This window comes from Prunus mume, linkage group LG7, assembly GCF_029339155.1.
Source record: "Prunus mume cultivar Tortuosa linkage group LG7, ASM2933915v1, whole genome shotgun sequence".
Classification (NCBI taxonomy): domain Eukaryota; kingdom Viridiplantae; phylum Streptophyta; class Magnoliopsida; order Rosales; family Rosaceae; genus Prunus; species Prunus mume.
Window position 1 is genome coordinate 7,435,823 of NC_142704.1, and position 26,660 is coordinate 7,462,482.

General features: G+C 38.0%; 3 protein-coding genes across 3 annotated transcripts; 2 read left to right on the forward strand and 1 right to left on the reverse strand.

Annotated features, from left to right (window-relative positions):
* Positions 1-3,230: 3,230 nt before the first annotated feature.
* On the forward strand, positions 3,231-6,463 carry LOC103338276 (ARM repeat superfamily protein). The gene is made up of 5 exons (XM_008241468.2): positions 3,231-4,200; positions 4,283-4,391; positions 4,700-5,277; positions 5,545-5,951; positions 6,031-6,463. The coding sequence occupies exons 1-4, from the start codon at positions 3,421-3,423 to the stop codon at positions 5,941-5,943; spliced, it is 1,866 nt and encodes a 621-aa protein (XP_008239690.2). The 5' UTR covers positions 3,231-3,420; the 3' UTR covers positions 5,944-5,951; positions 6,031-6,463.
* A 13,687-nt stretch (positions 6,464-20,150) lies between these two features.
* LOC148915354 (uncharacterized) lies at positions 20,151-21,089 on the forward strand. Its single transcript, XM_089041893.1, has 2 exons — positions 20,151-20,655; positions 20,935-21,089. The coding sequence occupies exons 1-2, from the start codon at positions 20,151-20,153 to the stop codon at positions 21,087-21,089; spliced, it is 660 nt and encodes a 219-aa protein (XP_088898019.1).
* A 1,464-nt stretch (positions 21,090-22,553) lies between these two features.
* LOC103338275 (uncharacterized) lies at positions 22,554-26,206 on the reverse strand. Its single transcript, XM_008241467.2, has 4 exons — positions 25,939-26,206; positions 25,535-25,711; positions 23,810-25,135; positions 22,554-22,943 (listed from the first exon to the last, which is right to left on the reverse strand). The coding sequence occupies exons 1-4, from the start codon at positions 25,954-25,956 to the stop codon at positions 22,908-22,910; spliced, it is 1,557 nt and encodes a 518-aa protein (XP_008239689.2). The 5' UTR covers positions 25,957-26,206; the 3' UTR covers positions 22,554-22,907.
* Between the last annotated feature and the right edge of the window lie 454 nt (positions 26,207-26,660).

The window sequence follows — 26,660 nt, forward strand, 5'->3', positions numbered from 1 at the left end:
TGGGTGTCCCTAGAATCATGTAAACTTGACCTGGCTTGGAGTTCCAATTCATTTTAATTATTAAAAAAGGTGCTGAGTTGTCCCTGTCCTATTTAGTTCACCTCTCAATTTCAAACCCAACCACAAAATTTTGTTGTTACCCAACCAACCCTGTTCAAATCAGTATAGCATGCGTATCCATCTCATTATGTGGGGTTCTACCTAAGACTATAGTTGTATCTTTTATTTGATGTGGAAGGGCTGGAGTTGCGAATTTGAAGTTTGGACTATGCATATCAAACAATCTTGTGGTCCTCTAACCCAATTTACAAAGTGGCAAACACCAAAACGTCGCACTTTTGTGTTAAAGATAATGTTGGACCGATGGAAACCTTAAATTCGAATCGAATGAAAAATATTAGAAATAGTCGCTCACCCATGCATAAATGATTTTCCGCTTATACAAGCGAATTGTTTTTCGAGTCAAACAACCATACCTAGAAATGAAGAAAATAATTCGACCTCAAATATGATGCCAAAAGACCCTCTTTTTTTTTGTTTTTTCTTTATTATATTCTCTCTCTTTGAAAGGCAAGGGCCAACGCATGATTGTCCTCTTCCTTGCATGTGGAACTATGATATGCTGAAATTAAAGCACCTTATCTAAATAAGGCATGATGCTATAATGCCACTGAAATTAATTTGAGTCCTCATCACATGCCATGATGATCCTGGAACATGCACACCCACAGTAGAATTAAAGTATTTTCTTCAATTCTAAGCTACCCATCTATCCAAAATCAAAATCATACAACAAAGTTCATTGATATTTTCTCTACAGCTCATAATTTCTTATCTTTAATTGTTATTTTTCGTTTCTCAACTTTCTCACATGACGCGAATCTTATATCGTAGGTCTCGCTCAATGTAAAATAATTGAATTACAACTTTCTAATTTGTGGTGTCATTAAGGATTGAATGATTTTCATCTCTATCCTTATTAATGCACGGAAATGCTAATGATTATAAGATTGTATCACATGTGAGTATGGCCAAATCTAGATATATATACATGGAAGATACATAGATAACATCACGTGGCAAACAAAATGCAGTACCCAACTAAAAGAATGTTTTTTTTCTTGGCAGTATGTGCCTTATTCTCTGAATGGTTATAATAATGCATAAATTTTATAGTCAATTGCTCCTTCTACACTAAAACGCCATGTTTTGAGCTTTCAACTTCATGTTATGTGTCGCGCTACATACAACCAAATTGCACATGGCCTGCACCCTGCAAATAGAATTCACTCAATTCTGCTAAGACCAAGTCCTAATGTACTGCATGAGATTTAAGTAATTAAGAAAGAAGGAGATTTGAACACAGGACCTTATCAAATATCATCATATACATCGCCAAAATCCCGAAATTAAGTATCTACTAATTCATCCCAAAATCCCTTTTACAATGGTGGGTGTTGTATACATTTGAACCACAAATATTTCACAATTTCATATATTTATAAGGCAATAATAAATATTTCAGTCCTGTTGTTCATTTAACTTTGAATGGCCATGTGGTCAAACCTTACAGGGCCAAGCTGCCAAATCTCCAACCAATTGCAAGTTAGTTAATTTCACCAAAATTGCCCATTATCCTATTTTTCATCATCAAATTTCCTTTTTCTTTGCCGACAATCATCGCCCCTTCAGCCAGTGATTTGCTTCATTTCCTTCTAATAACAAAACCTTTTAAGCTTTGGTTAAATGTAAACAGGTAGGTAGGTAAAGGGGAGGTCGAGAGCTGACTGAGACCCACAAATTTTGAGTAGGGTTCTAGTTCTAGATCACACAATTTTTGGCCCACCCATCCATTTTAATTAACAAATTGCATGTTTTCTGATTTGATTTGCCGGTCCACTAATTGTTTTCCAATTAGCTCAACCTTGTACTAAAAAGATAAATATCCCCAACCCCCACTTCTAAAAAGAGTTGGTTCAACCTCTTATTCGTTAGGTGAACAAATAAAGCCTTAACCAATATTTTGGTTCATTAATTAGCTTTTTTAATATGAATTGGTAAACTAAAACTTTCACAATATTAATCCGTAACACAAGCAAGATCGACTTGCTCAGAGTAATTACTTCTACATATGATATTTTGTGTTCGAATCACCGCTCTCGAATATCGCTTATATACAAAGAAAAAGGGACCACATCACAATCGCATTATCAAACACCACACACAAGTAGTTTAATCATTTTGAGCAGTAAAAATATGAGAACAAGCCGCTTGAGCTTGATTGTAGGCACAGTGACTTTGGCTTAATTAACCCCCGCAACTGTCACGTGACACCTTAATGTTAGGCCCCAAGTTCACCAAGCATTGACTGCCGTGTTATAATTGTTCACGTGCTCCTGTGTCCCCTAATTTACTAAAATTTACTTCCTTTCGTTTCTCCTGAGGACCACCGTGGTCCTGCTTCCACCTGAGCACGCTCCCTCCTTTTTTAAAAGTTTCTGAGTTTGGACCAATCAAGTCCTACCACAGTGTTGAGCTCACATGAAAGCGTCCCCATCTGATCACCAACTTTTTAGTTTTCAGTTACAATACAATCTTCAACTTTTCAGTTTTTTCAAGTTTAAGGCATGATTTGTAATTCCAGCAAAGGTTTTGATGACTAAACCATCCCTGAGTGAAGTAAACAATTAGGAAGCTTCGCCTTAAGCCAGTCATTATCACTCTCTTTACTCGGAGATTCTCCAATAAGTATTTTATGTTAATGATTGATTACATGTTTCTAATATTGGGCATTGGATTGTATTCATTAAATGCATTAGGTAGTCTTTTAGATGCAATCCAACAATCGAGATTAGAAACATGTAACCAATCCTTAACTTAAATACTTATTGGAGAATCTCTCATCTTTTACTTATCTGAATGAGTATAAATAGAAGCTCCAATACTTGCTTATATTTTGTATTTAAATGTGTTTTGAGTTCAAATATATGATTAAATATTCTTGAAATCAACTAGTTTCCCAATTTATAATTCAGTTTCAACTTATTTTTATGTTAAAATCCATAATCAGATACTCTCAAATCAAATTAGGAATGATATCAACTAGTTTCCCGATCCACGGCTAAGTAAACATGCCATTTCACCTACCGTTACCGACTCCATCTCTAATCAAGACGACGCCGTTTAGCATTACTTAGCTAAACATCCGTGTTGCGACTCTCTTTCCCTTCTCTCTTTTAAGTTTAAAAAGCAGAGAGACTCGAAAGCAGCTCTCTGTTAACACCGACCAAACGAACACGCAATATCACCACCGTCAACTCCGGCAATGTTGCTGGAGAGTCCGGAAGCTCCGCCACCTGACCCGTAAACTCGACCCGAAATCACTGAAAAAACCCGGCCCATCCACCACAGCACAGCACAATGCCTCCCGCGCAAAACCTCAAGCACCGGGTCTTCACGTGCCTGACGAAGCTCTCCGACCGCGACACTCACTCTCTCGCAGCTTCGGAGCTCGAGTCCATCGCCCGTACCCTCGAACTGAGCTCCGTACCCGTTTTCCTTACCTGCATCCAATCCACCGACGCCTCCGACAAGTCTCCGGTTCGCAAGCAATGCGTACACCTCATCACCGTCCTCTCCGAATCCCATGGTGATTCTCTGTCGCCTCATCTCTCCAAAATGCTCAGCAACATCACGAAGCGGCTCCGCGACCCGGACTCCGCCGTCCGATCCGCCTGCCAAAACGCCGTCGCTTCGCTCTCCTGCCACGTCACCAAGCCTCCGTTCAGCTCGTTTTTGAAGCCCTTAACTGACGCGCTGTTCACGGAGCAGGACCCGAACTCGCAGATCGGGTCGGCACTCTGCCTGGCCTCAGGCATTGACGCCGCGCCCGACCCGGAGCCGGCGAAGCTGGCGAGGCTGTTGCCGAGGCTTGAGAGGCTGATAAAGTACGACGGGTTTAAGGCGAAACCGGCGGTGCTGACGCTAATCGGATCGGTGATCGGGTCGGGCGGGGCGTCGGGTCAGGGAGCTTTGAAGAGTTTGGTTCCTTGCCTTGTGGGGTTCTTGAGCAGCGAGGACTGGGCAGCGAGGAAGGCCGCGGCGGAAGCGCTGGCCAAGTTGGCGGTTGTGGAGAGAGACACGCTGTCTGAGTTCAAAGCTGGGTCTTTGAGAACGTTCGAGAATCGGAAATTCGATAAGGTAATTTTTGTTCTTCCTTTTTCCAAATATAATTTTTTGTTGTATTTTTGTTTTTGTTTATTTTGCCAATGTGCGGTAATAGGTGAAAGGTGTTAGGGAGGTTATGAATCAGATGGTGGAGGTCTGGAAGCAGATTCCTGATCTCTCTGATGAGGCTTCGCCGCCGCCTCCTTCGAATGCTTCTTCCAAAGGTATTACTAGATTTGATTGCTTATACAAATTGATAACTAATTGATCTTAGTTCTAATGGTGGTTCAGATCAACTCTCGTATCATAATACTCAATTATTCGGTACTACTTTAAGCTGGTTTAAAGAATGAAACTTCTAAAATATTTTCTACCCTTATGTTGCATTTGATCCATGCTACGATGGTCAGTGTAGTTCATGAGATTTCTTTGGATAAATAGTTTTTCTAATTTTTAATATGTTGTCTTTGCTCGATTCGATTGTCCTCTTTGTGAGCTTTTTTTCTTATTTGGGTCTTTTGATGGGGTTCAGAGAATGCAAGTGATGGATACCACCCGGCTGTGTCCAGAAACTGCGATGCTCCTGGTTCTGAAGCTCCTAAATTGAAGAAGAAACCTATCCCAGCTCGCAGATCAACTCCACCTGATAGTTCTTATGCTACCACTGCTAGGAAGAGAAGCCCTTTGAAGAGCAATGACAAGAAAAAGAATCCAGGAATGTTTCGAAAGACAGACCATAAGAAGCCTTCAGATTGGGACGTTGAGGTTGCTGCTCTTAGTGCTCCTTCATCGGCTGGGGCTTTTGATGATGGTTTTAAGGAGAGGGATGAGGAAAGAAGGATCAATGGCAACACTAGATTTTCGAAGCCAGAAACAAAACGGGCCTTATTCCATAAGAGTTCTGATAGCAAAGTGCACAAATTTGGGGGTTCAAGGTCAGGATCTCGTGTGGCTCCCTGTGAAGAGGATACCCCAGATTCTACAGTTATAGTCAGTAATGTTACTGAGGATGTCCATAAGAATCACAGAGAATGTGAGGATTTATCCCTGATCCGCAGTCAACTTGTTCAGATTGAAAAGCAGCAATCCAGTTTACTTGATCTCGTGCAGGTTTGTTTCCACTGCTTGAAAATTCTATATTATGATTTGGTTTGTTGTTAAGAAGTCATGTTAGACGTGATTCTGACATCATTTTGTGAAATCCGTGACAAACCTAAATTGTGTTACTTTGTTCATTTTTATTCGCCAAAGCTGTGTGACAATTCTTGCATATCTTAAGTAACTTACTTATTAGGCAAGCACTCATCTTTGTGCTTGTGGTGCATTTTGATTTATTGCTGCTTCTAATCATTTTCTCCATTTCACTTCTTACATTAGAGATTCATGGGTAGTTCGCAAAATGGAATGCGCTCTTTGGAGACACGTGTGCATGGGCTAGAGCTAGCACTGGATGAGATCTCATATGATTTGGCTTTGTCAAGTGGAAGGATGACCAAAATTGACTCACGGAGCAGAACATGTTGCCTTCTACCTGGTCGTGATTTTTGGAGCTCCAAGTTCTGGAGGAAAACAGAAAGCAGGTACTCATCCTCAAGGTTTCCTAATTCCAGGGGCATTGCACCAGCAGCAGCCATGCGCTACAGATCTGATGACAATGGCAATGCTGAAACATTGATGTTGGAGAACCTTAGGTTTCGGCTCCAAGATCAGAGTGGGTTCATTGTAAATCCGTTGGCAGAGATTCAGAGTGGCTCGAGGGGTATATCAGTCAGTTGAATCAGCAGGTATTGTACAAATGTTTCCTCACTTAGAATTCATACCAAGTTTGAAACCATAACCTAATTTTCAATTCCTTTTCCCCAGTTGCTGTTTAGCATTCTCTGTGGCATAATTTCAGCTGGAAATTTTAAGTTTGTTCTGAGCCGTGCTATCAACACAACATATATGAAATGATCAAGGCAATGTGTGAGCCTTCAGAAAAATGTGCAAAGGTCATTTTGGGTATTACCGAAAGAAGTCTATTACAAGATTAATAGAAGATATGAAATTATGTATCCTCTTAATTCAAGTGCATCCTACGTTGTTATTTTAAGTAAGATTTCAAAGAAGTGAGATTTATCACCAAATGCCACACTTTATTGGTACAGAGGAGGTTATATTGTGTATAGAGGAGTAGGGCTTTCATTCCTTTTAGTTGGGGCCTCATTTTGTATCTTTGTTCTTGCTTCTCACGTATTATTACTTGCTCTGAAAGAGCTATTAATATTTGATGATGATGATGATGAATTCTACCCTACTCGTCTCCTCCTGTTTCACATTCGAACCGGCACTGACGGTTGGATCTTAATTTCTTTGTCCCATGTTGTGTCATATTCAGCGGTAATGAGCCCTTTCTAATGTTGTCGAGTGGTACTTTTCTTCCTAATATTAAAATGGACAAAGAGCTAAGTTCGAATCCCTTCCACCGCATTAATAATAAATAGAAGTCATGCAGATGGCAAAATCCCAACCAAGCGAGATTTTTTGAAAGAGAAACAACACAACATATCCAAATGCGCTGGCTATGTATGTAAGTTACCAAAGAAACTGCAAGAAAGAAGACAATGACTTTTCCACATCGGAATAATTATTCAATAAATATGAAAATACAAAACATATTTGGGTAAAATCCAATCAAACAAATAATGAACTTGTATATCCAAAGGGTAAATCCAACCAATATAATGGACCTAGAGAAGTATTTCAAAATGTCATATCCAAATCAGAAACATCTCCATAGCATCTGGAAGTGATGCCAACTAACTGAGAGCCATTAATTAGGTCCAAAATCTAACTCATAATTCAATTACATAAAACGTAAAAGACAAAATCAATAATCTAAGTTTCATAGACAAGAAGATCCCTGACAGCCGTGAAAACTCAAGAAACTACGGGGCTTGTTCAGCAGACTGCTCTTTTTCGATTTTCTGCACAGAAGAAAGAAGAAAATCTAAGTTAGGGATCTAACACAAAACAGTTAAAACACGAAGACGACGAAAACGTTATAAGCTGACACCAATTATCTGCTAGAAACACCAAAACATCAATCAAGCTATATATTGATGTCATCAAAGCTGTTTTCACAATCTGATGAAAAGGAATACTTGAGCAATTTAAACACAAGTGCCAGAATCCTATTCTTTGCAATTGAGGCCTTCCTGCATATTTCAATCATCAAAGTGATTGCTAGACTGGTTTTCTTGGCTTATTTTGCACTCAAATGTTACACAAAATTCATGCCATGGCGTATGATTTTGACTTATTTTCCTCAATTTTGTGCAGCCCTTCTCATTATCTGGTGTGTGCATGGATTTTTTTAGCACTATGATCCCTTTTATCTTATGAGAGTAGGGGATGCATAAAAATTTATCAAACAGATACATTTCTGCTGAGGTTGTTCATCTTCTGAAGTTACAATTAACAGCAAGGCTATCATCCTAGTCTCAAAGTCAGAGGTGCAACATGTATTATGTTAATCCTATGAACTATATAATTTAATACAACATCATAGAAATTATAAATATATGTCCACATCTTTTATCCATAAGCAAGAAATGCCAAGAAATTAGGTTAGATTTAGGGGAAATAGTTTCAACATATTCTAGATTTTGTTCAAACACAAAGGGGAAAGATAATTCCAAGAAACTTATTTGATACCAAGCCCAAGAATACGCTACAAAACAATTAAAAATCTTTGTCATGCACAATCGAGTGAAACAGAAATGAACCATCTTTCATGCCTTCATACAAAGCCACAGGGTATAACAATTCACCATAATTAAAACAATAAAAGGAAACCCTAGCTGAAGAGAGAGGGAGAGACGAGTGTTACCGATTGGGCGTTGTGCCAAGCGAGGCCTTTGTAGACATTTGCAGAGAAAGTGGCGGTGAGGTATATGGTGGTGATTCCCAGGCCCGCAGTGAAGGCCTTGAATGCCCAATCCCCTGCCTTGCTCACTATCCCCATCGCCTCTCTCTCTCTGCGAGTTTTTGCTGCTATCGTCTCTCGCCTATCTGAGGTCTGTAAGCTCCTTCCTCCTTCCTACTTCAAGTTATAAGCTTTTAGCCCCTTTATCTTGTTTTTTGGTCGAAATTTTAGTCCCTTTATCAGTAACATTAAAAAATTTGGTGTTTTTTTTTTTGGAAGAGGAAAAGTGAAAAAAAAAAAAACAAAAACTACCTTTTACTCGGAATATTAAATAGTATAGCCAGGCGGCTATACTATGTGAATATATTCGAGTATGGCCGACTGTAGCCACGCGGCTATACTGTTTCTCCAAGCAATCACTTTTCAAATGAAAACCAACTATAACAACAAATTCCATCCTTGATAGAAAACAGGAATTCCCAAAAACATATGTTGTTCCTATTAATCACATGTTGAGAAAAACACAACTTTAACAAACCCCAACTGTATATCCACATTACTTCACCAGCAGAAAATCAAAGAACAATGAAAACTAACATCCAAACATATTTTGGATGTTGTGCCTTCTTCTATTGAGCATATTTTGGATGATGATAGATTAAGTTGAGCTTTGCCTCGAATTGTTCTTCGTTCGATTTTCTTTGCTTCTGGGGCTTGCCCCCACCGTGTAACCAAAAAAAAAAAAAAAAAACTACCTTTTACTCGAATATTAAATAGTATTATACTATGTGAATATATTCTAGTATAGCCGACTGTAGCCACGCGGCTATACTGTTTCTCCAAGCAATCACTTTTCAAATGAAAACCAACTATAACAACAAATTCCATCCTTGATAGAAAACAGGAATAAAAACATATATGTTGTTCCTATTAATAACATGTTGAGAAAAACACAACTTTAACAAACCCCAACTGTATATCAACATTACTTCACCAGCAGAAAATCAAAGAACAGTCAAAACCAACATCCAAACATATTTTGGATGTTGTGCCTTCTTCTCTTGAGCATATTTTGGATGATGATAGATTGTTGAGCTTTGCCTCGAATTGTTCTTCGCGATTTTCTTTGCTTCGGGCTTGCCCCCAAACAAAAAAAAAAAAAAAAAAAACTAAAGATGTAACATTCATGGCTAATGGTAAAGCTCAATTTTTTGGCAAGTGATTATACGAAAGCCATTTAACCCTTTCTTTTGACATTTACATGAATTGCTTCGGAACATTCATGGTTTTATATATTTGTCATACATACACACTACATATGTATGTATATCTAAATTCCAAAAGTACACCAAAATAATAATAAAAAGTAGCATTTGACCAAAAATAAAAAATAGAGATAGTAAAAAGTAGCAATTTCTTTACAGGTAAATAGATTGGGAATGCAATTTATCTGTGTATGATAAAAAACATAATGTGCAATATAAGAAAAAATTGAAGTAACACTTGCATGCCATAGATTAGCTTATTTGTTCACAACAATACGAGCATGGATAGCGTTTACTCAATTTCTACTCTCCACATATATAGTTCAAGCAAGCAAGCATTGTCTCAGTTTTTACAGGCAAACAAATTCTACTGTTGCAGGCACCTTATTTTTAAGGTGCATAGCGTGATGTCTTGCCTTTGCTTCCTTCAACCTCGCTCTCTTTCCCCACTCTGATCCGCTATGATGACAGTCCCAGTTCGTAGGATCAATAACAAGTTTCTCGAGTGCAAAAGCATTCTCTATCAAGAACATGACATGTTCGACAATATTTCTACGACCACGATACTTTAATACTTCTACTACCTTGAGGTAATGGTGGGGGCATTTGGCAGCTTTCTGTAGTTTTCTCTTCTCCTCGCTCCCCAGGACTCGCAACTGCATCAAGAAAACAATTTATTAGCGAACGAGGCACATATATGCAGCAAGACCCACAATTTAGTCAGTTTATAGCTGACAAATAGAATCACCATTAACCTCGTAAGTCATAAGACCAATGGAACTATAAAGCAGTATATACTCATCTCCTATAACCTATATGAAACAAGAAACAAGTATATACTCATCTCCTATAACCTATGAAACAAGAAACAAGCACCATTGGAAAGTGCGAGCTAGATAACGATTCTCTTCTAGTATCATGTTTTACTGCGTACTCAACAAATTATGCAAAAATATACCTTCAACGTAAGTCTCTGCAAGTAAGGAAATGCCCTCATAAAAGATGATAATTTTTTCACCAATATGAATCTTGAATTTTATGTCCGAGTGCCATTTTGGTCGTTTAGCTAATGTCCGAGTTCCATATGAATCTTGAATATATATATATATATATACACACACACACACACATACTGGGATCCTTTTTTATTTAAAAAAATTTAAAAAAATCCAACTAATTTTCTGTTATCGTACTACACTATGAAGGTACTCAAACAACACAACGGGGTTCTTCAGAGTTTAACATTGGTGCATTATTTTCCTTTTAGTTAACTTTAATTAACCAAGCTTTGCATCGGGATAGAGCTCCAGAAAAACCAGCAAGCATCCTACAACATACATTAATTAACGCAAAACAACTTCATTTGCAATAATCAAACACAAATATTAATCTCCACTTGTTACACTTACTAGATGCATATTTGATTAGGTGTTGGAAAAAAAAGGCTCCAAGAAGCCCGCTCCCGAAGACAAAAATGTAAGCCACAACAGTGATCATCAAATCAATCATGGAAATTAAGAATCTCAATCATCAAAGTCATCTCATAAGATAATAAAAGTAGCTAAAACTAACATCAAACCTGTAGCTAGTAGAAAAGCCAGGGCTATATGCAAGTCTATGTAAATGAAGTAAAACACAAACTGGATGGAGTAGTCATTTTGAATGAAATAACTTAACCCTGCATGGATGTAATTAAGTTGGTCAATTAAAGCATTAACTCAAATTAAATAATGCTAGCATTTACCAGAATACTATATGTACCTAGAATTGAGCCAAATCCAATAAAACACAGCATGTAGAGCGCATATATTGTAAGAAAAATATGCATACGAAATCATCCAATAAGGCCCGTCACCGAGGCCATGCATTTTCATCATGATTCTCAGTCTTTGTTCCTTCTCATATGCTTGGTGGAGTTGGAGAGAGAAAAAGAGATTTCAACACAAACTACGGGTTTCAATTTACCAATAAGTCATTGCTATACTTGAGCAATTTACACAGCAATTTACAAACAAGTACCAGGATCCTATTCTTTGTGATTGAGGCCTTCCTGCATATTTCAATTGTAACAACCCGGTCCTTAATTAATATTTAATTATTAATTTATTTTGATAAAAGACACTTATAGCCCTAGAATTTTTATTATGTTTAAAAGTTGACTTTTTGACCGGGAAGGAATTTGGGGATTTCAGTTGTACTTTTGCGTAGAGCGCGACGAAACGAGTTCGTGGACACGTAGTGGACTCAAATCGGAGTTGTAACGAAGGAGTTACGATCAAAAGAAATTCAGTGGCATAACCGTAAATATCTCGAACTTCAGTTTTTATAAACCCAGATTTTTCTGCAGTTAGACAGCCCCGACCAGCCAACTTTGGGAGCTGTTTTCTCTCAGCTCCGACCCCCGATTCAGGCAAGACCAGTGCCAAATGAACCACAAAACCTCCCTCTTCCAGCACCAGCCTTTCACCGCCTCGATCCGCAGCCACAGTCGCCGGAAACAGCCACGAAACAGGCGGTGCTGGTCAGTTTTTGACAGAACTTCCAAGCGTTCGTTCTCCATCGTCCGGCCACCAAATCAGACGAGTGAGGTATGCTTTTCTAGCTATTTTTCATGCTCTAGCTGCTGGTTGGGTAGGATTTCAGAATTTCTAGTGTAAATAGCTCGATTTACGAGTTAGGTTTCAGCCGATATTCGGGTCACTGTTTCAGCCACTTCCGGCCAGTTTTTGGGGCAGGTCCAAGAACAAAAGTGGCTCTAAATGGGGTGTTATACCTAGGATAGGAGTCTTGAGCCTAGATGTTGAGTTTTTCCGGCGAGGCGTTATCGCTTTAGGACCACGCGCTGCCAGCGTGTGTGAGCGCGTGGGCAGCAGGGTGGGGACCACAGTCAGTCCTACAATGATCTCCTAGTCCTCGCGAGCGTGTAGGATTTCGCGGATCTTAATTCGGATATCGTTTGAACCCCGAACGGATCTCGCCATCGCGCGATTTCCGGTTCAATACGCTTGAACCGTTGGATCGTAGTTAATTCCAAGTATGTTAATCTAAACTTTCCCAGATCATATAGTATTTGACGGATCGTAAACGGAGTCCTGGATACTCTGAATGGTCACCCTAGATCGCTTTTATCAGATTCGATTCGAACATAGGAAAGAACTACGTGTGGCTTGATCTCTCGTAAAGGGTACGAGGCAGCTTATCAGTGCGATCACGAATCGAGTCCTCGCTTGTGCTTTTGTTTTTAGGGCATTTTGGTCATTTACGACCCACGTTACAGTGTCGCTTTAAATAAGTTTCAACCCGGATTCCAAAGTGGAAATTGGGTCAGGTCGTCTCATCAATCATCAAAGTGATTGCTAGACTTGTTTTCTTGGCTTATTTTGCACTCAAATGTTATACAAAATCCACGCCATGGCGTATGCTTTTCACTCATTTTCCTCAATTTTGTGCAGCCTTTCTCATTATCTGGTGTGTGCATGGATTTTTTTAGCACTACGATCTCTTTTATCTTATGAAAGTAGGGGAAATGCATAAACTTTATCAAATAGATACAATTCTGCTGAGGTTATTCATCTTCTGAAGTTACAATTAACAGCAATGCTAAATGCTATCATCCTATTATGAAAGTCAAAGGTGCAACATGTATTATGTTAATCCTATAAACTATTAATACAACATCATAGAAATTATAAATATATGTCCACATCTTTTATCAATAAGCAAGAAATGCCAAGAAATTAGGTTAGATTTAGGGGAAATAGTTTCAATAGATTCTAGATCTTGTTCAGATACAACAGGGGAAAGATAATTCCAAGCCAATGGTTACAAAGGCTTCATGGAGCAGCAAATGGACCAAGATTCAGGGGCCCCTCATAGACATTGATTCCAGCTCTAGCTGCCATTCGCAAAATAACACCCTTATTTTCCTCGCTCGGTCGATATACATAGAGCCCACCTTTTGCACGCACTTCAGATCAAGAAGTATTTGCATATCCTCTGGTGTGACCACCGATATTTCATACTGGGAAACCTTGCCCATGAGGTATTGCTCGGATTCTATGACAAAATCGAGCTCATCCTGGGCCATCTTAAACGCTACACTTGCACTTGATGCACGAACAATGAGCTCAGGAGGGACTATTCCAATTTGCACTGCTGAAAACACAACATTCACCACCGCCTCGATCATGGCCAATTTGGCTACCTGCACTTACTGTTGCACAAGTTCTTTTCTCCCTAGCGTGCTTTTGCATGCCATAATCACAGAGACACCAGTCGCATATGTATGCAAATTGTAAGGCATCCTGAAAGAAAATAGATTTAGAAACAAATTTAACAAAATTGATAGTCAAAAGAGAAGATTTAGAAACTGAGTGTTAAAAGTTAAATAATTTTATTTCAAGATTATGCAAAATAGTTAGAGATTTGCTATGAACAGAGCTTTCTGTTCAGATGTATTTTCAGACAAGCAAAATAAAAAGAAAATAGAGAGCCTTCAAAAAATTTAGAGAGACAAATAGTACTAGAGAAGAGAGAGAATACCTGAGATTGAGAGCGATTGTGAGCTAGTGATGAAGTTCTGAGTGAGAGAGTACCTGAGTCTGGTTTCAGAGAGTAGTGGAGGTAGGGAGAGAGAGAGACTAACTGTGCATGGATGTTTCAGAGAACCATAATCAAAATATATTCAAAATGAGAACAGAGCTTCAAGATTATGCAAAATAGTTAGGGATTTGCTATGAACAGAGCTTTCTGTGCAGATTATTTTCAGATAGCATAATAAAAAGAAAACAGAGACTTCAAAAAAAATTTAGAGAGACATATAGTAATGGAGAAGAGAGAGAATACCTGATATTGAGAGCGATTGTGAGCTAGTAATGAAGTTCTGAGTGAGAGAGCTGGTTTTAGAGAGTAGTGGAGGTAGGGGAGCTATTTATGGATTTCATGGGAGAGAGAGAGAGAGAGAGAGAGAGAGAGAGAGAGAGAGAGAGAGATGTATCTTTTGTTTTGTTTTCTTGACAAAACCAAAACCAACAAAAGGTCACTTTTTCAGAAACTTGGCTTCGACAAAACAAAAACCAAGTTTTTGTTTTTGCTTTGGCAAAACCGTATTTTACTATTCCTGTTACGGTCTATGCAAAACATTTTACAATTCAACTATGCAAAACATTATAATCAGCCATATTTTGTATACACATTGACATGTACAATTATGCATTCACTAAATATCAAAACCTTGATTTGGTTCTTTTCTTTTCGTATAACAAACACAGACTTTCTTTTTCATACAACTCAGTAATTTAACTCATGGAAAAGAAAAGAATATTGGGTGCAAACCGTTACGCTTCTAACAGAGAGAACCTGCATGTGCTTAGGAATAGTAATAATGGTTTGCACCAAATATTCTCTTCTTTTCCATGAGTTAAATTACTCACAGTTGTACGAAAAAGAAAGTCTGTGTTTGTTATACGAAAAAGAAAAAGAAAAAGAACCGAAATCAAGGTTTTTGATATTTAGTGAATGCATAATTGTACATGTCAATGTGTATACAAAATATGGCTGATTATAATGTTTTGCATAGTTGAATTGTAAAATGTTTTGCATAGACTGTAGCTTAGGAATAGTAAAATTACGGTTTTGCCAAAACAAAAACAAAATCTTGGTTTTTTTGTTTTGTCGAAGCCAAGTTTCTGAAAAAGTGACGCATTTTTGTTGGTTTTTTTGTTTTGTCAGAAGAAAACAAAAACAAAAGATACATGTCTCTCTCTCTCACACCCATGAAATCCATAAATAGCTCCCCTACCTCTACTACTCTATGAAACTAGCTCTCTCACTCAGAACTTCATTACTAGCTCACAATCGCTCTCAATATTAGGTATTCTCTCTCTTCTCCATTACTATCTGTCTCCTAAATTTTTTTTGAAGTCTCTCTGTTTTCTTTTTATTATGTTGTCTGAAAATAATCTGCACAGAAAGCTCTGTTCATAGCAAATCCTTAACTATTTTGCATAATCTTGAAGCTCTATTCTCATTTTGAATATATTTTGATTATGGTTCTCTGAAACATCCATGCACAGTTAGTCTCTCTCTCTCCCTACCTCCACTACTCTCAAACCAGACTCAGTACTCTCTCACTGTAGAACTTCATCACTAGCTCACAATCGCTCTCAATCTCGTATTCTCTCTCTTCTCTAGTACTATCTGTCTCTCTAAATTTTTGAAGGCTCTCTGTTTTCTTTTTATTTTGCTTGTTTGAAAATACATCTGAACAGAAAGCTCTGTTCATAGCAAATCTCTAACTATTTTGAATAATCTTGAAATAAAATTATTTGACTTTTAACACTCAGTTTCTAAATCTTCTCTTTTGACTATCAATTTTTTTAAATTTGTTTCTAAATCTATTTTCTTTCAGGATGCCTTACAATTTGCATACATATGCGACTCGTGTCTCTGTGATTATGGCATGCAAAAGCACGCTGGGAGAAAAGAACTTGTGCAACAAGTGTGTAGCCAAATTGGCCATGATCGAGGCGGTGGTGAATCTGTGTTTTTAGCAAAGGCAAACCGAATCCTCTCCCGAGCTCATTGTTCGTGCAGCAAGTGCAAGTGTAGCGTTTAAGATGGCCTGTGATGAGCTCGATTTTGTCATAGAATCCGAGCAGACCTCGGGCAAGGTTTCTAGTATGAAATATGCCGGTGGTCACACGAGGATATGCGATACTTCTTGATCCGCGTGCATAATCGGCGGGCTCGTGTATATCGACCGAGCAATGAGGAAAATAAGGGTGTTATTTTGTGAATGGCAGCTGGAGCCGGAATCAATGTCTATGAGGGGCCCCTGAATCTTGGTCCATTTGCTGCCCCATGAAGCCTTTGTAACCATTAGCTTGGAATTATCTTTCCCCTGTTGTATCTGAACAAGATCTAGAATATATTGAAACTATTTCCCCTAAATCTAACCTAATTTCTTGGCATTTCTTGCTTATTGATAAAAGATGTGGACATATATTTATAATTTCTATGATGTTGTATTAATAGTTTATAGGATTAACATAATACATGTTGCACCTCTAACTTTCAGAATAGGATGATAGCATTTAGCATTGCTGTTAATTGTAACTTCAGAAGATGAATAACCTCGGCAGAATTGTATCTATTTGATAAAGTTTATGCATTTCTCCTACTTTCATAAGATAAAAGAGATCGTAGTGCTAAAAAAATCCATGCACACACCAGATAATGAGAAAGGCTGCACAAAATTGAGGAAAATGAGTGAAAAGCATACGCCATGACGTGGATTTTGTATAACATTTGAGCGCAAAATAAGCCAAGAAAACAAGTCTAGCAATCACTTTGATGATTGATGAGACGACTGACCCAATTTCCACTTTGGAATTCGGTCAAACTTTAAAACTAACACCGTAAACGTGAGTCGTAAATGACAAAATGCCACGAAAACAAAAGCACAATCGAGGGACTCGATTCGTGGATCGCACTGATAATCGAGGTCGCTTACGCACTTTCTCTCGAGAGATCAAGCCACACGTAGTTCTTTCCTCTGCTCTCGACTGTAATCGAATCGCTTATGAAAAGTTCTAGGCTGACCATTCGAGTATCTGGGACTTCGTTTTACGATCCAAATACTATACGATCTCGAAAGTCTAGATTAACATACTTGGAATTAACTACGATCCAATCGGTTCAAACGTATTGAACCGGAAATCGCATGAGGCGAGATCCGTTCGGGTTCAAACGATATCCGAATTAAGATCCGCAAAATCCTATACGCTCGTGAGGACTAGGATCATTCTAGAACCGATCGTGGTCCCCACCCTGCCGCCCACGCACCGGCAGAGCGTGGTACCTAAAGCGATAACGCCTCGCCGGTAAAACTCAACATCTAGGCTCAAGACTCCTATCCTAGGTACAAAACCCCATTTGTAGCCACTTTTGTTCTTGGACTGCCTAAAACTGCCGAAGTGGCCAAACAAGAATCAAAAATTAGTGAAATCTAACTCGTAAATCGAGCTATCTACGCTAGAAATTCTGAAATCCTACCCAACCAGCAGCTAGAGCATGAAAAATAGCTAGAAAACCATGCCTCACTCGTCCGATTTGGTGGCGGACGACGGAGAACGAACGCTGGAAGTTCTCACAAATCGACCAGACCGCTGTTTCGTGGCTGTTTCGCGATCGTGGCTGCGGATCGAGACGGCAAAAGGCTGGGGCTGGAAGAGGGAGGTTTCATGGTTCATTTGGCACTGGTCTTGCTTGAATCGGGGTCGGAGCTGAGAGAAAACAGCTCCCAAAGTTGGCTGGTCGTCTTAATCGCAGAAAAATATGGGTTTATAAAACTGAAGTTCGAGATATTTACTGCTATGCTACTTAATTTCTTTTGATCGTAACTCCTTCGTTACAACTCCTATTTGAGTCCACTACGTGTCTACGAACTCGTTTCGCGCTCTATGCAAAGGTACAACTGAAATCCCAAATTCCTTCCCGGTCAAAAAGTCAACTTTTAAACATAATAAAATATTCTAGGGCTATAAGTGTCTTTTACCAGAATAAATTAATAATTAAATATTAATTAAGGACCGGGTTGTTACAATTGAAATATGCAGGAAGGCCTCAATTGCAAAGAATAGGATCCTGGTACTTGTTTGTAAATTGCTGTTTAAATTGCTCAAGTATAGCAATGACTTATTGGTAAATTGAAATCCGTAGTTTGTGTTGAAATCTCTTTTTCTCTCTCCAACTCCACCAAGCATATGAGAAGGAACAAAGACTGAGAATCATGATGAAAATGCATGGCCTCGGTGACGGGCCCAGGGGCGGAACTAGTATATGGGCTAGAGTGGGCTCTATTTTTTTATAAAAAGTATGTGGTTGTGCTTAATTTGTGAGGGCCAGCTTGGGTTACGTGGCCAATGCATTGGATCATTGATGGCTGGCTGCTAGTATCTTTTTATTATTTTATTATTATTTTAAGTTTTGTGGTCTATTTCCTATACAATAAAGTATTCTACTTTCCCATTGAATAAAGTATCCTAGTCTGATATGATGAAGTATCCTATTCCTAGCCTAGTTTGTCCTACACAACTTTATAAGTATCTTAGTCAGTCTAATAAAAAAAGAAGAAGACGATATTCATATTTATGAAACTTAGCCCTAGCCCTAGCAGTCCCAAAATAATATTTGCAGCGTTTTGTATTCTGGCTACCAAAGTCGAGTTCATCGTCAACAAGCGTAATAAAGGTATCTAACTCTCCACAATCTCGAATTATTATTATTTTTTCATTGATTTGTTTAGCATAAAGTAAATTGTTCTGTTTTTGATATGTGTTATTAGATTATAATGTCACATCAGAACCAAGCAAGTAAAAGAGCAAAAACTATTGATTCATTCTTCAAGAAAAAAAATGATGGTGATAAATTAGACAATGACAAGGCTTCTACATTCAATGATAAGGCTTCACCATCAATTGAGTCACCTCATCACACATCTTCCCTAGTTGAACCTCACCAGTTTGATGTTGCTTTTTTGGAACGAGACCCTGGTAAACGTATTCAAATATCTGAATACCCTATTAATCAACGTGATGAGGTTCGATGTGCTTATATCAAAGTTGGGCCTTACCAACCAAAATTATTAGAATATCCAAGGTCTCAGTTTGGGTCGCAATATCGTCGATTTCAATATTCTTGGTTCTCTCAATTTCCATGGTTAGAATATTCCCCTTCAGAAGATAAAGTCTATTGTTTTCCTTGTTTTATTTTTGGTAATGGTCGTCCTGCATTAACTACTGAGGGTTTTAACAATTGGAAAAGAGTTAATGATGGAAAGAATTGTGTATTTTTGACTCATGTTGGAGGTCCATCTTCATCGCATAATACTTGTGAAGGATGTATGGAGGATTTGATGAACCCATCTCAACATGTCGACAAAGTTATTAATCGACAATCAAAGGAAGACATTTTGAAAAACCGGTTACGGCTCAAGACAACGATAGAGTGTGTTCGATGGCTTACATATCAGGCATGTGCTTTTAGGGGTCATGATGAATCTTTGGATTCTAAAAATCGTGGAAATTTTATTGAAATGGTCAAGCATACAGCAAAGTTTAATGATGAGGTGGCTGGAGTTGTTTTAGAGAATGCCCGGAAATGCAAAATATACCTCACCCAAGATTCAAAAGGAGATTTTAAATATTCTTGCAAACAAAGTGAGAAAAAAAATTCGTGAAGAAGTTGGGCATGCTGCTTTTTGTATCCTTGTTGATGAATCACAAGATACGTCAAATAGAGAGCAAATGGCTATTGTTTTAAGATTTGTTGATAATGATGGTTTTCTACGTGAACGTTTTTTTGACATTGTGTGGGTTGAAGACACTTGCGTCAACACTTCAAAAAGAGATCAAGAAAGTACTTGATCTCCATGAATTATGTATTGACAAGATGAGAGGTCAAGGATATGATGGTGCTAGTAATATGCGGGGTGCATGGAATGGGCTACAAGCATTATTTCTTAGAGATTGCCCATATGCATATTATGTACACTGTTTTGCTCATCAACTCAGTTAGCATTAGTGCATCAAAAGAAGTAGCTACAATTTGGTTATTCTTTTCATCATTGAATTCAATTGTTAATGTCATTAGGGCTTCTCCAAAACGTCATACTGAGTTACAAGTTGCTCAATCAATGAATATTGTAGAGCTTTGATTATGGTAGAGGAGCTAATCAAATTGGTACCTTGCATCGACCTGGAGCTACTCGGTGGAGTTCTCATTACGATTCTGTTTGTGACTTAATAGAAATGTATGATGCAGTTTGTACGGTTCTTGAGAATATAAAAGAGGATGGATCCACAGGCTCTTTACGTGGGGAAGCTACTGGTGGATACAATGCGATTAGGCAATTCGAATTTGTATTCATCTTGCATCTATTGAAAGAAATTATGGGACTCACAGATATCCTTTGTCGAGAACTACAACATAAGTCTCAAGACATCGTGAATGCTATGAACCTAGTTGGTACAACAAAAGATGTCCTTGGAAAATTGAGATTAAATGGTTGGGAAACTTTTATTGGGAAAGTTGATTTGTTTTGCAAGAAACATGACATTGACATGCCTGATATGAATGCTCAATATAAAGTGGGAACAGGTCGTTCTTGTCAACAAAAGGACAACATTACAGTTGAGCATCATTACCACTTTGACATATTCAATGATGCAATAGATTTTCAATTGGCAGAGTTGAACAGTAGGTTCAGTGAAGGGGCAATGGAACTTCTTATTCTTAGTTCAGCTTTGGACCCTAGTGATTCTTTTAAATCATTTAATATTGATAAAATTTGCAGCCTTGCAGAGAGATTTTATCCTCAGGATTTCACTCCAAAAGAGTTACATATTTTGGGATGCCAAAACTTTATGAGGCGGACGTACCTCATCATCCTGTACTTCAAAACGTGTCTACACTCTCTGAATTATGTCGGGGATTAGTTGAAACAAAAAGGTCAAAAAGATATCATTTGATTGATAGGTTGATCCGTCTTGTGCTAACTCTCCTGTTTCTAAACTACTGAACGAGCTTTTTCAGCTATGAAACTTGTTAAAACAAACAAGATGGAGAATGATTTTCTAGCAGATTCTATGGTTGTCTACATTGAAAAAGAACTTGCTGACAATATCAATTCAGATGTAATAACAAAAGATTTCAATTCTCTCAAGGATCGCAGGGCACAACTTCAATAAGTACACTTTTAATTATGTTGTTGAACATATTATTTAATGCATACTTTGCTTGGTTTATACTTTTATTTGATTTAATGTATACTATTAGCATGGTTTATATGATTTAATGCATAGTTTTATTTTAGTTAAAAAATTTAGCTAGCCCACCGGTCCAAAAATTCCTGGTTCCGCCCTTGGACGGGCCTTATTGGATGATTTCGTATGCATATTTTTCTTACAATATTTGCGCTCTACATGCTGTGTTTTATTGGATTTGGCTCAATTCTAGGTACATATAGTATTCTGGTAAATGCTAGCATTATTTAATTTGAGTTAATGCTTTAATTGACCAACTTAATTACATCCATACAGGGTTAAGTTATTTCATTCAAAATGACTACTCCATCCAGTTTGTGTTTTACTTCATCTACATAAACTTGCATATAGCCCTGGCTTTTCTACTAGCTACAGGTTTGATGTTAGTTTTAGCTACTTTTATTATCTTATGAGATGACTTTGATGATTGAGATTCTTAATTTCCATGATTGATTTGATGATCACTGTTGTGGCTTACATTTTTGTCTTCGGGAGCGGGCTTCTTGGAGCCTTTTTTTTCCAACACCTAATCAAATATGCATCTAGTAAGTGTAACAAGTGGAGATTAATATTTGTGTTTGATTATTGCAAATGAAGTTGTTTTGCGTTAATTAATGTATGTTGTAGGATGCTTGCTGGTTTTTCTGGAGCTCTATCCCGAGACTTGGGTAATGGATAATGATTTAAACTATTCTTCTCGATAACAGAAAATTAGGGATTTTTTTTTAAATAAAAGGATTATATATATATATATATATATATAAGAGTATACCCGCTCCTATTTACTATTTATTTTATTAAAAAAATACCCGATTAAAGCCGGGCTGACAATATAGCATATATATATATATAAGGACCAAAGAGTTCCTATTCTATTCCGTGTTCCTAGTCTTTGAGGGAAAAAGACGAGCATATCCTATTATCCTTCCTTTTCTTTTGGGGGAAGCATATCCTATTTCTAATCAGAAAAGGGAAAAAAATTAAGTTAAAAAGAGTGGTTTACACAATTAGCTTCTTGTTGGTTAGTCCGTATATTGCATCACCAAAACTGATTTTGCTTTGAATCACAATCAATTACTAAGGGCTCGTCTGGTATTCTACTTGGATCTAAATTTATAAACTCAACAATATATTTGCCTTAAAAACCTATTTGGTAAGCCCATTTTTAAAAAACCGAACCCAAAAAAAAATTCAAAAACACCCCTATTATTAAAAAGAAAAAAAGAATGAGGTTTTACAGTTTTTTTATTTTTATTTTGGATTTGGACATTTTATTTTATCAAAGGTATTATTAATTAGAGAAATTTAGGATCATTGATCAATGACCATACTTGTGGTGAACAAATATGGAGATAATTGAGAAAGCACTTGTAAAGATACAAAGGAACATTTCCGATGGAAATTTGCTTTTAATCATTTACTAGTATGCTGCAATACAAAATGGGCAACAATGCCACATACTCTTATAGTTATACAAAACTCATGTTGTACAAAACTCATAAGAATGCAAAGAGACTAGAAATATAACAATGCTCAACTTCAATTCATGTATTAAATAACATCATAATCCCCATATGTTACTAACTCAGAGGGATCTACACTTCTTCCTCAACAATGGAACTATCAATTTTTCCGGACCCAAAGCCGTGCTTGGAATCTTTATAGCAGAGGCAGTGTATCTGATTTTCTTTATAATTCAACTTCAATGTCCTTGCCATTCCTAAGCAAAGTCCATCCAGATCTCTATTTCCACCACTTCTTCTCTGACAAAGATATAAGCTGTGCAAGAGAAAATGCATAGGGTATTAGTAAGTAGCATTCTACAGTTCTCATCCAACTCCAAAAGAAGTAAAGTATTCAAAGATCTCTAAATGCAAATAATTTTATATTCACAGCTGCAAAGTGTTTTGCAATTACTCTATTTGTAAACAAAGAAAACTTCAGGCTGCTCAAACCATCAGCTTTGAGGAGATCAGGGATAAACAGAAACAATGTGAAAGTAATGTAGGCAAACTAACAGGTGAAAGAAAGGATGGACGACTAAATGATCAAAGACAAAACCAATCCGACTCCAAGGCATCTGAAAGCTCAGTAAAACAAACAAACAAGATGGAAAAGTGTAATGCACTAAAAAATGATCTTCAAGTATCCAAACTACATGGTAATTGATCATTTATGGAAAAATATTAATATCTTGGTGAATATTTTAAATCTCATAACAGATATATTGATCTCTAAAATTAGTTTCATATACAAGAGCATTTTCAGGGATGAACAAAGTGACTGACAATCTTGCACAACTAGGGTAATTGGTATCCTAGTCCCAGGATATTGATATGCCAGTGCAGTACGGAATTGCAACACTGAAACAGCTTGAGTTTAGCTCAGGTTCACAATATTTCAAGGTTTAAACAGGCATACTTAATCATTTCACGGAAGACCCAAAGATCAACTAGGCAAGCACTCAGATTGACCCTCACAGTAAATCCCAGTATCCAGAACTAACAACTGAATCTTGCATAAGTTTTACTAATTCTATCTGTATTTATCATACAAAAGTATGAATGCCAGAGGCAATGTAAGCACACATACGAGCAAAGAGGCACACATGACATCAAGTATGCACTAATATTATGTATCCCCACCTGACGAGCAACCTGTGCTAATCGTCGACTTTCCCGAGATGATTCAGTCAATAAGCTTGACTTCTGTGGCTCGAGAGAAACATTTTGTTCCTCCCCTGTCTTTCTTTCCAAAGTGCCATTGTCAAGAATGGACAACCCTTCAGGGCTGTTCAATGTCTCCTTCTTGCGCTTTCTGCAGAATGTATATTTAAGAAACTTATTGTCTGCAGGTTGACTAGCAGTGCCACCATCTAAATCAGATGCTCTCATATCCGACTTATTCAATGGTCTATTATCTTTCTCAACATCTGTTTTGCAAGCCAGAATCTCCAATTTTTCTGCAGATAAACATTCCTGTCTGGTCATTTCTGATTCTTCAATGATCATCTTATCATTGTCCATTGCCTTCTGAACACTACAAGGTCTAACAAACCCTGCATCATTGTCAGTTACGTAAGAACATCCTGACCGTGTGCTCATTTCAGTTGTATCTGAGAGTAATTTTGGGGTCAAAACGGATTCTGTGACTTTTCGAATTTCATCTACAGATTTCTTGGAAGCATTATCTGTGAGAACATTGTTATTGACTGAAGAAGCAGAAGTAATGGTGCAGGATAGATCTTGGTGCATTTCCTTGAACTGATGAGGAAGATACCTGCATGAGGGAGCTTTGCTCCTCCTATATCTAGCAGCTCTTTTCCTCTTATTTTGAAAGGACTTAAAGGCAGGTGCTTGAATATGGCTACCATCTAGCTGCATCACTTTCAGTTGTTCTTGGTTCTTCTCTACCCCATGCGTATTGCCAACCTTTGGTTTAGGCGTGTTACACATCCCTTTACCTTCATCATCTCCTCTGATGAATGTTGCATTCTTTGCATCATCAACTAGTCCAGAAAGAGAAAAATTTTCATCCAATAGGTTTCTTTCAAATGCACGAATTCTCTGAGTGCATCCATTTCTGTATAACTCAGGCTCTTTACTTCTCATTACTAAAGAGGCAAAATCGGGATTAGGAACACAGTACCGATCCTTAAGAGCATCATTTGTACTGTAGCACCTGCTCCCCTCATATGTCCCATTCGAAACTGAATTCTTTTCATAAGTTGCAACCGCATCTATCTGCAAACTCAGTTGAGATATCATTAACCCTGGAGCAGCAGTATCACTGTCTAAACTTTCCCTTGCCAGAGGCTGTGGTTGATTCTTTGTCGCCTTCTCCAGTTGAGTCTGCGCTTCGCTCAACTCTTCCCTAAGGTCTTTCACTATATCCTCAGCTTCCTGGAGCTGTGCTTCAAGTTCGTCAATCTTTTTTTGTTGACTCGAGGACATCATATTTGCTTCACAAGCCTGAACATATGGCACAATCAGTTACTCAACGACCCTTGATTTATTTCATCAGAAAATTAATAACAAAAGCCTAATAAACCACTTTTAGTGAATCATGTCTTTTTCTCCCAGCGACCCTTTCTAATGAAAACCAACTATAACAACAAATTCTATCCTTGATAGAAAACAGGAATTCCCAATAACATATGTTGTTCCTATTGATCACATGTCGAGAACAACACAAGTTTAAAAAGAAACAACAATTCACACCACACTGCATCCACAAAAACACAACTTTAACAAATCCCAACTGTATACCAACATTACTTCACCAACAGAGGATCAAAGAACAGTCAAAACCAACATCCAAACAAAATACAAATGTAAAAAAAGCAACTTCATTTGAGACCAAACATATACCTTGGAATCCAACATTTGTTTGAGCCTAAGAAGCATCCGGAATGCCTCTTCTTTAGTCGAAAAGAGCTCCCTTTGAAACCGCAGAGCTTTTCTCTCCGACACTACAATACGTGCCGCCGCCTCTTTCGCCGTGTTGAGGATTATTTCGGCGTAGGCCTTCTTCAAAGCCGTCAATTTCTGAGACAAAACCAAAAACCCACAGAGAATCAAACAAAAAGCAACTCAAACAATACCAAAACAAAGATCGCAATCAACTTTCAAGACCCTCTTTCGAATTTTCAAAAACAAAAAGAGAGAGAAAAAGAAAAGGTAGTTAGTTGGTGGCGGTGAGAGAGAGAGAGAGAGAAGAGAGAGAGGGAGGGAGGGACTTTAGATTGTGAAGAGTAGGGCAAAGTCGAAATTACAAGTTCAGACTCCTCCATTTTCGCTAATGCAGAGAAGCCGTTGCTGGTTTTCAAACCAAGTCGTGTCTGGGTCGTGAAAATAAAAAGAAATAGAGAAGAAGAAGAGAAGACGCGGAGGTTTTCTGTTTTCCCCTCACTTTGCAGCAGCAAGCAGCTGATTGTTAGGAACTGAATGTCCTAACCATATTTCCCGATCTGCCCTCGTTACCCTCGTTAATTTACGATATTGCCACGTCTCCTGACGAGCCAACCAGCCACAACTCGGTGCGGTTGTATTTTCAGTTGGGCGCTCTTTTTGTTTGTGGGGTCTCCTCCTCCTCCTCGCGCCGCACCATGATTGCGGTCCCGCCATCGATGACGTGGACGTCTAATAAGCAGAAACGTGGCGAGTGCGCACGTGGCTGATGGGCCATGCATTGGGCTTGTGGGAAAACGGGGCTTTGAAAGGCGTGGTGCGACAGTTGGGCGGTACTGATTGCAGGCCTACTCTGCCTACAGTGGGTTAACGAAACATAATATAATAATGTCTTTTTGGTTTTGGGAGTTTATATGCAATAATAAAGCAAAAGACAGAGAAAAGTAAAATATTCAAAATATCAAAAAATATCTTTGGTAAAGCAAACATTAAGAATATAAATTATTAATTAAATAAAAATAATATGGTAAATTCACACTTTTTCATATTAAAAAAATTTTAAGTAAAAGAAAATTCATATAATGGA

What these genes read in the sequence shown, in the direction of transcription:
- LOC103338275 (XM_008241467.2), bottom strand. An exon ending in AACAAATGTTGGATTCCAAG is followed by an intron (nt 25,136 to 25,534) that starts GTATATGTTTGG and finishes CCATATGTTCAG; the next exon opens with GCTTGTGAAGCAAATATGAT. An exon ending in TAGCACAGGTTGCTCGTCAG is followed by an intron (nt 22,944 to 23,809) that starts GTGGGGATACAT and finishes TCTCTTGCACAG; the next exon opens with CTTATATCTTTGTCAGAGAA.
- LOC103338276 (XM_008241468.2), top strand. Translation starts at nt 3,421, where the DNA reads ATGCCTCCCGCGCAAAACCTCAAGCACCGGGTCTTCACGTGCCTGACG. An exon ending in AGAATCGGAAATTCGATAAG is followed by an intron (nt 4,201 to 4,282) that starts GTAATTTTTGTT and finishes GTGCGGTAATAG; the next exon opens with GTGAAAGGTGTTAGGGAGGT. An exon ending in GTTTACTTGATCTCGTGCAG is followed by an intron (nt 5,278 to 5,544) that starts GTTTGTTTCCAC and finishes TTCTTACATTAG; the next exon opens with AGATTCATGGGTAGTTCGCA.
- LOC148915354 (XM_089041893.1), top strand. Translation starts at nt 20,151, where the DNA reads ATGTATGATGCAGTTTGTACGGTTCTTGAGAATATAAAAGAGGATGGA. An exon ending in TAGTTCAGCTTTGGACCCTA is followed by an intron (nt 20,656 to 20,934) that starts GTGATTCTTTTA and finishes GAGCTTTTTCAG; the next exon opens with CTATGAAACTTGTTAAAACA.